The sequence below is a fragment of the Trachemys scripta genome, chromosome 22 (assembly GCF_013100865.1).
Source record: "Trachemys scripta elegans isolate TJP31775 chromosome 22, CAS_Tse_1.0, whole genome shotgun sequence".
NCBI classification, from domain to species: domain Eukaryota; kingdom Metazoa; phylum Chordata; order Testudines; family Emydidae; genus Trachemys; species Trachemys scripta.
The window spans coordinates 12,371,260-12,385,682 of record NC_048319.1 but is presented as its reverse complement, the minus strand read 5'-3'; the positions used below and the strand labels follow the sequence as shown (position 1 = coordinate 12,385,682).

Below are 14,423 nucleotides of genomic sequence, written 5' to 3'. Positions count from 1 at the left end.
TCTGGATCCATAGCCTTTGGCCCCTGCGTGCCAAACAGACGCACTCGTGTCTCTTTGTCTTGTCCCTCCAGATCTGCACCGAACTAAAACAATAACCCCCATCCCCCACCGGCCCCCGGAGTCACATGCTGAGACTCGCTCAGTCCATAAACCGAGGGAGGGAGGAGCGACCATCTCTGTGCTCAATGCAAGCATGGGAAACACACACCGCAGTGACCCCTGCACCAGGCCGAATGGCACCAACACGCGAGGGCTGGAATGCAAGTGGAATGACTGCATCAGAATGCGGGGGTGGGGCTTCCCCATTCCCCCCCATGCAGCTTGGCCCTGCCACTTGCATTCCAGCCCTCGCGTGTTGGTGCCATTCGGCCTGGTGCAGGGGTCACTGCGGTGTGTGTTTCCCATGCTTGCATTGAGCACAGAGATGGTCGCTCCTCCCTCCCTCGGTTTATGGACTGAGCGAGTCTCAGCATGTGACTCCGGGGGCCGGTGGGGGATGGGGGTTATTGTTTTAGTTCGGTGCAGATCTGGAGGGACAAGACAAAGAGACACGAGTGCGTCTGTTTGGCACGCAGGGGCCAAAGGCTATGGATCCAGAGAGGTTCCCCCTCACCCCACCCCCACCGCCTTTGGAGCAGCAGTGGGGCCCAGTCCCATCACCTCCACCTTTTGAGATGAAGCTGTATGCGCCAGCTGCCTCCCGTCCACCACAGGTCATTTGAATCCAGCAGCTTCAGTGCTGCAGCATAAACCTCTACCACTTGTGCTACAGGAGGAGCTCCGGTAGCTGTTAACAGTAGTAGGCTGTTATCCTCTACCATGCACCCATTTGGTCATTAGGTTACAGGGCCCAAGGCACACGCTGTGTGTATGAGCAACGTGGCTGCGTGGGATAGAGGCTGAGAGTGACCCCTACCCCAACAAGGGGGGGCCTTCAGTGTGGACCCCCTCAAAGGTGGTCTCACTGCTCCCGTCTTTCTGCCCCCCCTCCCCTGTCACCAACCCAGGCAAGTCAGAACAGGCCCGTGCACAATGCCCCCCCGCCGCCCTCCCCCCAGCCGGCTGTACCTTGCCCTAATCCCGGGGAGCTGGATTCCCATTGGGGCTGGCGAGGGACTCCGGCTCTGCGATCCATGGTCTTTGCTCATCAGACACAAGCCCTGCAGAACAGGACGGTTCCCGCGTTAGCCTTTCCTTCTCCGCCCGGGTTGTTTTCCATGATGGTTTGGAAGATTCCCTCCCCCGCCGCCATTTAAATGTCTTCCCCCCACACCCTCCCCAGTTGGACTGAATTGTTCATCATGCACCTGCCCCCAGCCTCTCTACCTTCCCCCTCCCCCCACCTGCATGCAGAGCCCCAGGGAACCCTGTCTGGACCGTGAGCCGTCTTGCAGGTCAGGCTTTGCCTGTGGGGTAAGGTGGGGAGGGAGGCAGCCTTTGTGGGGTAGGATAGGGTGTGGGGGAGCTGGGGGATGGGCTGGGGAGGTGCTGGTAGGCTCAGGTCACATGAGCTTGTGCGCTGCTAGTCTGGGACTGTGGCATTCTGGGCTACTGGAGGTGATGGGGATCGTCAAGGAGAAGCTGCTGCCAAAAATCAGGCACGATCTAGGCTGATGAATCCAAGCAGCCCCCCGGTGAAACGTGACGGGTGGGCTCAGCTTAGCCGATAAGACTCCCCCCTCCTGTTCCCCCACAGCTCAGCAGAGCCGTCAGCGAGAGCGCTCTGACTCCGGGGCTGCCTGTGTGTCCTTATGTGACAATGCGGTTCTAGCGGGACCCAACTGAGAGGGCCAATTCAGGTCAAATTGCTAAAACAGGGCAGTTACAGCCCTAGGCTGGGGTTTTTCCACCTCTAAGGCAAACCAAACCAGCCAGACTAAGAGGACTTTGGTCTCACCCCACTGGCTAACCACAAGTCACACAAGCAATTCCCTTAGACACTCCAGTTTCCCAGTATCACCACCAGGGCCACTCGTTATGGGGACAAATTGTTATGAAAACCAATACCCCAGTAAAAGAAAAAAGGTTCTCCTGATCCCAAAGGACCAAGCCCCAGACCCAGGTCAATATACAAATCAGATCTTACCCACAAATCACGCTGTTGCCAATCCTTTAGAATCTAAAATCGAAAGGTTTATTCATAAAAGGATATACATGAGAGCTAGAATTGGTTAAATGGAATCAATTACATACAGGAATGACAAAGTTCTTGGTTCAGGCTTGTAGCAGTGATAGAAACTGCAGGTTCAAATTAAGTCTCTGGAATACATTCCCAGCTGGGATGGGTCCTCAGTCCTTTGTTCAGAGCTTCAGTTTGTAGCAAAGTTCCTCCAGAGGTAAGAAGCAGGATTGAAGACCAGATGGAGATGAGGCATCAGCCTTTTATAATCTTTTCCAGGTGTAAGAACACCTCTTTGTCCTTACTGTGGAAAATTACAACAAAATGGAGTCTGGAGTCACATGGGCCAGTTCCTGCACACTTTGCTGAGTCTCAAGGCATATTTGCCTTCTCTCAATGGGTCCATTGTATAGCTGATGGTCCTTAATGGGCCATCAAGCAGGCTAGGCAGAGCTAACACCAACGTGTCTGGGATGTCACCCAGAAGCATAGCATAAGTTTGAAATACAGACAGTATAGAGCCAATATTCATAACTTCAACTACAAAATTGATACACACATATAGACAGCATAATTATAACCAGTAAACCATAACCTTGTCTTAGACGCCCCATTTGACCCCCTTTATACAAGATTTGGTGCCACTACAGGACTTCGGTTGCAAACATGTTCTATATGGGCCCAGATTATGTCAATAACATCACACCTTAGCAGGGCTCTCCCCTGGTAGCTCTCTGGGACAGGAGCCCCCCGGCCCGACGGGCAGCCTCCTCCACTCCGGGGCACCACGTAGCAGGTGGGGATGGAGCAGCCTCACTCGCTGAGCCCAACCTTCCTGCGGCCAAAGTCGAGTCTCTTCCCAGGGACTCATTAGAAAAGAACAAAAACGTCGTAATTGGCCCTCACTCAGCCTCCTGCCCAGAGGCCCGGCCTCAGCCCGAGCTACAGGGGATGAAGCCCGTCCCGTCCTGTCCCCAAAGCCGTGAGCTGCCCCCTGTGACGTATGGCTCAATAACGGAGCGATTTTATTGCAATTAGCTTGGGCTCTGCCGTTTTCTACGGTTCATGGCGAAAAGAGCCATGAACCCTCCTCCTGCCCTGGCCGACGGGTGGGGAGCGGGGCGCTGGCTCCTGCCCATCATTCTGGCTGCATTGGCAAGGCGACGCTTTCGGCCTCTGCAGCGAGGAGACAGTTCCTGGGCGGGCTGGGCTGTCGCGTGCGCAGGGCTGCCTGGGCATCTGGCGCCGCACAGCAGAGTGGGAGAAGTGCGGGCTCAGGACTCCTGGGTTCTAGGCTTGGTTCTGCTACTGCCTTGCCGGGTGCAACTTGGCCATGACACGGGCATTAGCGCCGCGCCTTCCCGGGCAACCCGAGAGCAGCCTCACGTTGTGCGAGGCACGATCCAGGCACCGGGGTAGCGACAGCCCCGGAGACACTCCAGCCATGTGAGGACAATGGGACAACCACCGTGCTCCTTTCACCAGGGCCCTGCTTGGAGCGAGGGGAAGGCTGCAGCTGTCTCTCCACAGCCCCCGAGCCGGCTCACTCTGGCAGTGGGCGGGAAGGGGAACAGGAAAACACTGCTGAACATGTGGTGGGGGGAACCCATGAGCCATTGTCTCCTCGCTGCCCAAGCTGGTGACCTGATTCCTCCAGCAGGGTGGGCCCAACTTGGCCTGCCGTGTGCTTGGCTGGAGGGGGGGGGCTCACGCCTTGCTTTGCCGTTGCGGAGCAGGAGCTGGCGTGGATGACCCAGTCGGGGAGGTGTCGATCCACGTGGAGCTCTTCACTCACCCTGGCACCGGGGAACACAAAATCACTGTCAAAGGTTGGTACCCGGCGTGGGGCATGCCCAGCGCTCTGAGCACAGGGGGGAGGCAGGGTGCCAGGGAGTCCCCGGGCAATGCTCTGGAATTGCTCCCCACAAAGCCAGTCAGGATGTTGGGGAGTCTCCTCTCCCTCGGAGCAGACTGTCTTCAGGGCAAGAAGCTTACACGGCTTCACCTTCCTGGGTCTCTCCTTGGAGCATTCAGCATATGCCCCTCCATGCGCTTCCCACAGCGAGTCCGCCCAGGGGGGGAAGCCAGAGGGTCCTGCACCCCCACTTCGCAGTCTGACGTGACTCTCAGCCAGCCAGTAAAACAGAGGTTTATTAGATGACAGGAACACGGTCTAAAACAGAGCTTGTAGGTACAGAGAACAGGACCCCTCAGCTGGGTCCATTCTGGGGCCCAGCGAGCCAGACAACCCCGTCTGCACTCACTTCCCCTCCCCAGCCAGCTCCAAACTGAAACGCCCTCCAGCCCCTCCTCTCTGGCCTTTGTCTCTTTCCCGGGCCAGGAGGTCACCTGATCTCTTTGTTCATCTTTAGCTATTCCCTTGCAGGGGGGAAGGGCCCCGGCCATTTGTTGCTAGGAGACAGAGTGCCAGCCATTTATGCACACTGGCCTTTATCCCACCACCTAGAGACTTAAGAAATGCCTAGGGGAAACTGAGGCACACACACAGTATTCAGAGGAAACATTAAGAACAGTCCCACTTCGTCACACAGGGGTACCCTCCTGGCTCTTTGGGGACATGCATATGCCCGAACCCCTTCAATAGCCCTACGTGGCCAGCCCAGGACGCTGCCCTACCGCCAGGGTTGTTGGGGGATGGGCAGGAGTGAATCACCTGTGGCCACATTGACATTTCAGTTGCCAAAGGCCAGGAGCAGACAGCACTGCCTGGTCTGGGCTGCCTCCTTCCCTCTGGCCCTCCCAGTGCCCCCCATCCTCCCCATGGCCCCAAGCCGCCAGCTGACGCACCCTTTCCTTTCTCACAGTCGTGGCTGCTAATGACCTCAAGTGGCAGACGTCCGGCATCTTCCGGCCCTTCATCGAGGTCAACATCATCGGGCCCCATCTCAGCGACAAGAAGAGGAAATTCGCCACCAAGTCCAAGAACAACAGCTGGGCCCCCAAATACAATGAAAGCTTCCAGTTGTGAGTTTCCGTTCCACCCCCTCCCCCGTTAGACCCAGATCTTATGAGCGAAGCAGGGCTGGGCTGCGCTGCAGTGGAAAATGAGCTGAACGTGGGAGGGGGTGATTCAGGGATGGCTGTGCTGCTCTCTGAGTCAGCTGATGCACTGGGGGCGCCGTGCTCTTCAAAGTGCCACCTAGGGCTGGTCAAAAATGGTCTAAGATGATTTTTGATGGCAAACTGGGTTTTCGACTCAATGAAATTTTTCACAAAAATGGTCTGTGTTCTGCACAGAGCACTGGGACTATATCTCCCATGATGCACCACCTCTCTCCCGCCAAGAGGGAGACCAGGGTACACTATGGGAGATGTAGTCCAGGCAGGGAGACCCACCGATAGAAGAGAATGGGCACATGAAGCTCCTGAACTATTTCTCCCATGAGTCACCACGGCTGGGGCTCCCATGATGCTCTGCTTCCTCGCTGTAAGGAGGGATACCGTGGGAGTTGTAGTCCAGCCGGGGAGCCCTGCCTGTAGAGTAGAATGGGAGCGTGAGGCACCTGAACTACAGCTCCCATGAGGCACTGCAGCACCGTTTCCAAAGTCAGGGAGAGGCAACCGCCAGTGTCCCAGGGTCTGGGGGCCACATTCCTTCCTGCTGGTGACCAGCTCTGCCCTGCAGTTCCCCCAGCCCTAGGCTGATTCCTGGGCAGCGAAGCACCAGTGCCCCGGTACATGCAGCGGCCGGTGCGCAGGCCCCTGCGGGCGGGGCCGGTAACCCTGTCCGTCCTCTTCCCTCCCGCGCAGCACCCTGAGCAGTGAGACGGGCCCCGAGTGCTACGAGGTGCAGGTGTGCGTCAAGGACTACTGCTTCGCCCGGGAGGACCGCACGGTGGGCATCGCTGTGCTACAGCTCAAGGACATTGTGCATCGGGGCAGCTGCGCCTGCTGGCTGCCCCTGGGCCGGCGCATCCACATGGACGACACGGGCCTCACCGTCCTGCGCATCCTCTCGCAGCGCAACAACGACGAGGTGGCCAAGGAGTTTGTCAAGCTCAAGTCGGACACGCGCTCGGCCGAGGAAGGCAGCAGTTAAGGGCCTCAGCAGGTGTAGAACATCCCCAGCACCACCCCCCTCCTGCCCCTTTTCTACAGCATCCTCCAGCCACGTAAAAGCCATACAGGTCATCCACAGCCCCCCCCCCACCAGATAGGGAAGGGAGCCCCCCCCTCCGGGAAGCCCTTGCCACAAGCAGGCTCCTGCTTCCCAGTGCCAAGGATCGAAGCAGGCACTCTGTGCCCCTCCCTGCATTCCTGGGCTACAGCTCAAGGGCACTGCTCCAGCTGCCATGGGGCAGGGAAGATGCAGCCCCCAGGGAGCGCAAGCTGCCCTCACTGCTGGCAGGGGTGGACTTAGCGCCTCTTCCCGAACCTGTTTCTGTCACGACAGATGCTGGGAGAGGCAGAAGCCGAGGCCTGGAGCTAACCGTGAGGCAGGAGTGTTTGAACAAACATGAGCCACCCAGTATGGCCACAAGGTTGGCACAGCACTGCCCCCAGCTTCCAAGGGGAAGCAAGGCTCGATCCCAGCCCTTCCAGCCCCCCCACACTCATCCCTGAGCTCCAGGAGAATCACCCTAGCTGGTAGCAGTATAGGGGACATGCCACATTGGTGAGTAGTTTGATTCCCTCCAGCAGGAGGCGGCATCACATGTCCAAACTGCCCTGTGGTCATGGCAACCTCATTCAGCAATAGAGATGAGCCAGGCAGGAATGGGCACAGGGAGGTTGAGCCGGGCTCCCTTCAAGGCGCGTGGCTGCTAAGGCCACACGCGGGCCAGCGTCAGCCTGCTTCAGCGGGCGCTCTGGGAATCCGCTGCCCCTCACGCCATAGCGTGCCACAAGCTGTGTCCGCACTAGCCAAGCCCTGGGCAGGTGGCTCAGAGTAGCGTAGACATACCCTTAGTCTGAGGCCAGGCAGCAGGGCTGGGGCCGAGCTCGTCCACCCAGGCCAGCAGCAGGAGGGTGCTAGCAGGAAAGCAGGGCAGGGGCGATGTGAACCAGGACCACTGCCAGGTCCCTGCCACGGGGCTGCACACACGGGGGGCGGTGTCACGCTAAGGAACCCGGATCCCAGCTCTAACCTCCCTCCCCGGCGGGCTCAGAGACCAGCGCAGCTGGGAGGAGGCAGCGCCTGCATTGGGACAGGGATGTGCAAACCTCATCTCCCCCCATCCCCGCAGGCAGCCCTTCCTGCGGGGCTGAAGCGGGGTAGCCTCCCTGGGCGAGAAGGCACAGCAAAGGGGGGACTCAGGGTCGAGGGCCTGTCCTTGCCCTCCTGCGTGGGGGAGCAGGTGAGTAAATGAACACCGGGTGCCGGCCGGTGGAGGCGAGAGGGAGTGAAAATGGGGCCGCAGCCTGGGTGCAAGTGAGTTAGCTGCAGCAGGTGGGACAAGGGGAGGCACCGTCGCTTTACAGGATAAAAGGCAAAATATTGTGCCAAGAGCCCCCCCATCCGCTGGGCATGGCTGGCCGAGTCATGGCCCTGCGAGCCCTGCGCTGCCAGCCGGAGTGAAACCCCCTCCTCTACCCAGGAGAGTGCCAACGCCGTCGCTTTCCGGCGGGGACCATGCCGCCCTCTTCCACACCCCATCCCTTCCCAGCAGCCTCGTGGGACCCCATCCCCACCTTCATTGCAGCTTCCAGCCCTTCCCGCCCCCACGTGCACCGCTGGCCAGGGGGGTCAGGCGACCTTCGCCCACGGTCACACCCAGCCCTGGAAGGGGCACAGCAGCGGGGCCAGGCCCAGGGGCAGCACTTCCTGATTTAGCAGAGCCGAGTGCATGGGGCCCATAGGTCAGGGTGGGCTCCAGAGTCTTTGCCACGGCCCCAGCAGCTGTCCAGGAAGGCCGGATCCTGTAGGCAGAACAGCCGCAGGTCAGGCCAGAGGCAGAGCTAATCCCACTTGGGGCCCTGGGCCAGGGCTTGGTGCCAACCTCCCCAGCGTCTCTTATGCTCACTCCCAGCAGCCCCAGTGACTCAGCACCGCCTGGGCCCTGCTTACGCAGTGACAGCTCTGGCCACGTGCAAGAGCCGTGCCCCGGCCCCCGCTGACGAGGGGCCTGAGTGACAGGAGGCTCCCCACCCACCCCCTCTAAGGGCTTGAGTCAGACCAGGCACTGCAGTGCCCATGCAACGCGGCTAGGCCCAGCGTAGTGGGGGGAGGCCCAACCCACTGCTCCTCGTGCCAGCCCCTCGTCCCTGTCCGTGGCATGCAACCGTCTACCTCCCCGCAGGCACAATGGGGGCACAGCAGCCTCCACGCACAGGCCCCAGTGCCCCCCTCCCTGCCCTGCCAGGTACCAGCCTTGGCAGCTGTGGTTTGAGTTGCACCAGGGAGCTGTGCCCAGGGAGAGGGGGCAGGACGGCCTGGCCCCCGCAGACAGCTCTGTAAATATGTAAATAGCTGTAAATACAGACGGTTTTTCCATGTTCTTTACCCGACTGCAACAGCTCCGAAGGGCTATTGCGGCAGACCACGGCCATACGGCGCAGGGGACGGAGGTGCAGCCTGTGTGACCCAGGGCACTGCCCCCAGCCCCATGCCCTGCTCACTCATCCATGGGCCCTCAGTCCTGCCCCCACCCCCGGCAAAGGCACAGCCTGGTCCCAGCCCCCTCCCCTTAGAGAGGAACCCCAAATCCAGGCAGCTGCCCCTGATTCTAAACACCCACCAGCCCCTTCAGAGCCTCCAAGAACAGAGTCCAGTGCAAGCTCCTGGCTCGGCCCCTAGCCAGACGCGGCCACCTGGGAGGAAGGGGAAACACCCCCTCCTAGCCGCGGGGGGACTCCCCCCCCCCCCCCCCCGATCTCTTAAGAGCTAGGGAGTTTTAATATCCCCCCAACCCCCTTAACTCGCTGTTCTCACGCTCCCTGGCTGGTCACTTCTGAGCCAAGAGCGCTGCCTCTCCCCCCCCCACACACCTCATTTCAACCCCAGCCCCATGCTGAGCAGAGGGGCGGGTAGCTGGGCCTCCCCAGCCAGATGCAGGGCGGGGTGGGGGGGCTAGCAGAGGTAGGGCTGGTTTCAGGGCTAACGGCCAAGCTGATTTTGACACCTAACACCCATCCTCCCCCCAGCTGGATTTAGACATTCCCCCACCCCCACGGGACAGCTGGGCCCGCTGCAGTGTTGTATCACGGCCAGGAAGGAGCTCAGGTTTTCCAAGCTGCCAGCCAGTCTGCTGGGGCAGGGCTCGGCCCTGCCAGCAGGGCTCCCGGTGCAGCCTGGCACTGGCATTGAAGGGGGGAGCTTGAGCAAGGTCACAAGCTATGAGGGGCTGATGGGAGATGACCCCTCTGTCCTGTCACAGGCCCTGAGGGTGTGAACCCAAGAGATTGAACCTGCTCCAATCCTGCCCCAGCCCCCATACACACCCCTCCCGTGGGGGCAGAGCGCCCACCCCCACTGGCAGAGTTCACAGTGCAGACGCTGCTTCCCTCTTCCCCCAGCTGGTTTCTAAAGGCCGGGGGGGTAACGACACCCAGGCCCCAAAGCAGTGCCGGCAGGGCTGTAGTGTGCACAGGCCCCTGGCTCAGGAAGGGGGGGGGGTGTGAGCCCCAGAGCCTCATTGCACACCTGGGGTTACGTTTTCCCCCAGCAAAGCCAACAAACAATCTTCAGCTGAGGGGTGCAGGGTCCTAGGACTAGCTCTTCTGCAACAACCTCCCCCTCCCCCCGAATCGGCGTCAGGGGAAACGTGAGCAGCTGGAAAGGGATGGGGACAGGGAGCCGGGGGACTGAGGCCCAGCTGTTGCAGGGCGGGCGCTGAATGGGGCAGTGGGCACAACCCTGCAGCGGCCGATACATTCTAGCACCTCACACTGTGGTGGGCTGCAGCCAGGGAGGGGGAAGGAGACTGGGGAGGTGGAGAACATTGATGTGATTTACCCAGCCCTGAGGCTCGGCTAGGCCACAGCTTCAACCCATCCCAACCCCCACCCCAGGCCAGTGGGAGCATAGGGCAGTTCCCAGCAGGGACAGAGGCCATGGAGCAGCAGGCCCTGCCCAGCAGAGATTGGGACAAAGCAAACGGTTGGGCAGGGACCCCAGGGGAGCTTGGGAACGAGGATTGGGGGCTCACTCCCACGCCCTGTTCCTTAACAGCCCAACCCTGCCGTACCCCTCAGCCCAGCACAGGCCTCCAGCCAGCGTGGAGAGGAGGCAAAGGCCGGGAGCAAGAGGCTCCTTTCCCCACACAAGAAGGGGGGGGGGGGGAGAAGAGGGGTAGTGACCTAGCCCCCTACAGCAGCCCGAGCTCATAGCAAGGGGACAAGATGCAAGCCAGGAGAACCCACAAGTGTGCAGGTGGGAACAAAGATGGACAATGGGATTGCTCTGGCCCAGGGGCCCCTCTTAGGTGCTGCAGGGAGCTATGCAAAGGACCCCAGTGGGCTGGAGCAGACAGGCGGGTGGAGAGCCTCACGCACTAGGGGGTAAGTTTCCCTTTGGGTTTATTCCACCCTGGCTGATGGCAAAGCGGCTGTTCTCTCTCCCTGGGAACGTGAACCCGGGTTAGGGATGCTGACCCTGCGCAGCTCCTGTCTCCCACCTCCTGGCTGGAGTCCTGCGACGACAGGGCGGCCAGACCTCAGCCTCGGCCCTGTGCCCTCAACATCCCGTCCTTTTTGTAGTACTTGCCTGGGACCAAAGTGGTAGCTGCTCACACCTGTTTCAGTTCAATGTTTACACCCCTTTTCCTCCCGCCCTGCCACCCAAAGGGCTGCAAGGCAGCTGGCCTGGCAGTTCTCCACCTCTCCCCCCTGCACAGACTGACCTCATCCCTGCCTGCAGCACGGCCAGCTCGGGCCCCGCTGAGCCCTACGGCCACTGGAACACAAGACCCGTTCCCCGGGCTCCCTCTCTGACACGCCCCTTCGAGAACTTCCGGTCGGCATGTGATTGAAACTAAAACCACCCTCACTTCGGCTCCTGTAGCACCTCTGTCAGCGCTGGCCCGTGTGTCTGTCCGTACCTGAACTGGAGCAAACAATGGTAAACATGGATGCATGACAGTGAGATGTTTTGCACTATTTTGACTTTTTTGGGCTCTGTACAATAATTTTATTATAACTGACATTAAAAAGAAAAGCACACCCGGCCGCCGCGTCTACCTCCCAAAGCGTATCGCTCTGAGCGCCATGGTATGTGGGCCCATGCCCCAGAGGCGTGGAGTGACCCAGCCCACTGAAAGAGTTTGCCTCTTCGCTCTCAGGCTTAACATTACCCTTTCAGACGAGGGATTGAATTCGGAACCCAGTCGGACCGTTTACACACGTGGAACAGCTAATTTAGACCCAATCAAGATCTTTCCTGAGTGGAAATGGAGTCCTTGTGGATAGTTCTCTGAAAACATCCACTCAATGTGCAGCGGCGGTCAAAAAAAGCTAACAGAATGTTGGGAATCATTAAGGGATAGATAATAAGACAGAAAATATCATATTGCCTCTATATAAATCCATGGTACACCCACATCTTGAATACCGAGTGCAGATGTGTTCACCCCATCCCAAAAAAGACATATTGGAATTGGAAAAGGGAACAGAAGAGTGACAAAAATGATTAGGGGTATGGAAAAGCTTCTATATGATGAGATTAATAAGACTGGGACTTATAAGAATGGCCGTACGGGGTCAGACCAAAGGTCCACCTAGCCCAGTATCCTGTCTATCGACAGTGGCCAATGCCAGGTGCCCCAGAGGGAGTGGGCCAACAGGCAATGATCAATTGATCTCTCTCCTGCCATCCATCTCTATCCTCTGACAAACAGAGGCTAGGGCCACCATTCCTTACCCATCCCGGCTAATAGCCATTAATGGACTTCACCACCATGAATTTATCCAGTTCTCTTTTAAATGCTGTTATAGGCCTAGCCTTCACAACCTCCTCAGGTAAGGAGTTCCACAAGTTGACTGTGCGCTGCGTGAAAGAACTTCCTTGTATTTGTTTTAAACCTGATGCCTATTAATTTCATTTGGTGACCCCTAGTTCTTGTATTATGGGAATAAGTAAATAACTTTTCCTTATCCACTTTCTGCACATCACTCATGATTTTATATACCTCTATCATATCCCCCCTTAGTCTCCTCTTTTTCAAGCTGAAAAGTCCTAGCCTCTTTAATCTCTCCTCATATGGGACCTGTTCCAAACCCCTAATCATTTTAGTTGCCCTTTTCTGAACCTTTTCTAATGCCAGTATATCTTTTTTTAGATGAGGAGACCACATCTGTACGCAGTATTCGACATGTGGGCATACCATCGATTTATATAAGGGGAATAGTATATTCTCAGTCTTATTCTCTATCCCCTTTTTAATGATCCCTAACATCCTGTTTGCTTTTTTGACCGCCTCTGCACACTGCGCAGACATCTTCAGAGATGTATCATGATGACTCCAAGTGCTTTTTCCTGACTTGTTGTAGCTAAATTAGCCCCCATCATATTGTATGTATAGTTGGGGTTATTTTTTCTAATGTGCATTACTTGACATTTATCCATTACATTTCATTTGCCATTTTGTTGCCCAATCACTTAGTTTTGTGAGATCTTTTTGAAGTTCATCACAGTCTGCTTTGGTCTTAACTATCTTTAGCAGTTTAGTATCATCTGCAAACTTTGCCACCTCACTGGTTGGTTATCTGCTTGGAAAAAGAGATGACTAAGGGGGGATATGATTGAGGTCTATAAAATCATGACTGGTGTGGAGAAAGTAAATAAGGAAGTGTTATTTACTCCTTCTCGTAACACAAGAACTAGGGGTCACCAAATGAAATGAATAGGCAGCAGGTTTAAAAAACAAAACAAAAGGAAGTATTTCTTCACACAACTCAGTCAACCTGTGGAACTCCTTGCCAGAGGATGTTGTGAAGGCCAAAACTATGACAGGGTTCAAAAAAGAACTAGATAAATTCATGGAGGACAGGTCCATCAATGGCTATTAGCTAGGATGAGCAGGGATGGTGTTTGCCAGAAGCTGGAATGGGCAGTGGGGAATGGATCACTTGATTCCCTGTTCTGTTCATTCCCTCTGGGGCACTGGGCTGGATAGACCATTGGTCTAACCCAGTATAGCTGTTCTCATGAACCTTCAAAGTCTCTGCCCAGATGTTCCCGTAAGGGAGAGGCCGCCCATGGCACGAGCACCAGGGAATTTGCTCTCTTGCACGGGTTTTGGGCTGGTGCTCTCATCAGCCCCAGGAGGGTACAGCACACACCCCAGACCCATAAGCCCTGGACTCTCCTAAATCAGAGAACTCTACTGAGCTCAAGTACAGGGGTAAGAGTATCCCCCTCCCCTAGCAAATCTTCAGACTCCGTTAGAGGAGAGGCCAGGTGTGATTGTCTGGAGCTGGGCAGAGGCAGGAACCGCGTCCGGGGTGGGGGGTGGGGTGTAGAACTTTTCCTGGAAGGATGTTGTACTTAAAGTACTGCACAGGATCTTTTCAGGGGGAATAAGGCAGAACGCCACATTTATTAGTAATACATGTATTCACTAACACTGTATCATATGCATATAATATATTACACTTACACACACACACACACACACACACACACACACACTCCGTCTTGTTGTTACCAATTAGTTGCTCCCCTTAACTTCACTGGCCAGGTGAGTTAGATGGGGGAGGGGGTGGAGCCGGGCTTCTGCCGATCCGGATGGATGCTCCCATGTTAACAAGAGGAGACCCGGGGTCCTCTGCAAGACTCCTCACTTTTATAGCAGCTTTTCTCTTATGCAAATCTATACCAGATTCAAACTCTGTGTCTGTGTCCATTGGTCCTTTGTGCTGCTTTCTTTTGAGTGTTGCCCCAATGCTGCAAAGAGGGTGTTTCCAAAAGAAGGTGCTTGCTTCTAACCCCCGAGGCCGTCAGTATGTCTGCTTGTCTTTAATGAGCCCACTTGACACGTTTTATTGTCCTTGGGTCTGGCTCCCAGCCCCTCTCCAACAGTTGAGGCTGTCTGGAGGTGCTGCCTTCCATGCCTTGCTCATCCACACCTCATTCATTCAACAGGGCAATTGATTAAGAGTGGGGGGCGGAGAACTCTTGTTCTACTGCTAGCAAAAGGAAATTTTCTTCTATCTTATTCTATCCTTAGGGGCTATAATATTATACCAAGGGCAATGCAAAGTTTCTAAATGAGGCTTTGATACAAAGTCCCATGAAAACAGAGGTCACACGTGGGTAGATCCACCACAAGGTTATATGAAGAGGCACAATGTAAAGTCATATGAAAATTATCAGAGATTGATCTACATTGTCCCCCTTTTGACCTCT

The 14,423-nt window shown here is 56.7% G+C and overlaps 1 protein-coding gene across 1 annotated transcript in view; it reads left to right on the top strand.

Moving 5' to 3' along the window:
- The window catches only part of UNC13A (unc-13 homolog A), a 126,609-nt gene extending 117,714 nt beyond the window's left edge, over window positions 1-8,895 (top strand). Inside the window, exons 36-39 of the mRNA XM_034755596.1 lie at window positions 1,395-1,413; window positions 3,780-3,948; window positions 4,945-5,104; window positions 5,891-8,895. Of these exons, the coding sequence (XP_034611487.1) occupies window positions 1,395-1,413; window positions 3,780-3,948; window positions 4,945-5,104; window positions 5,891-6,179 (637 nt within the window). The 3' untranslated portion in view covers window positions 6,180-8,895. The remainder of the gene's footprint in view (window positions 1-1,394; window positions 1,414-3,779; window positions 3,949-4,944; window positions 5,105-5,890) is intronic.
- The last annotated feature ends 5,528 nt before the right edge of the window (window positions 8,896-14,423 follow it).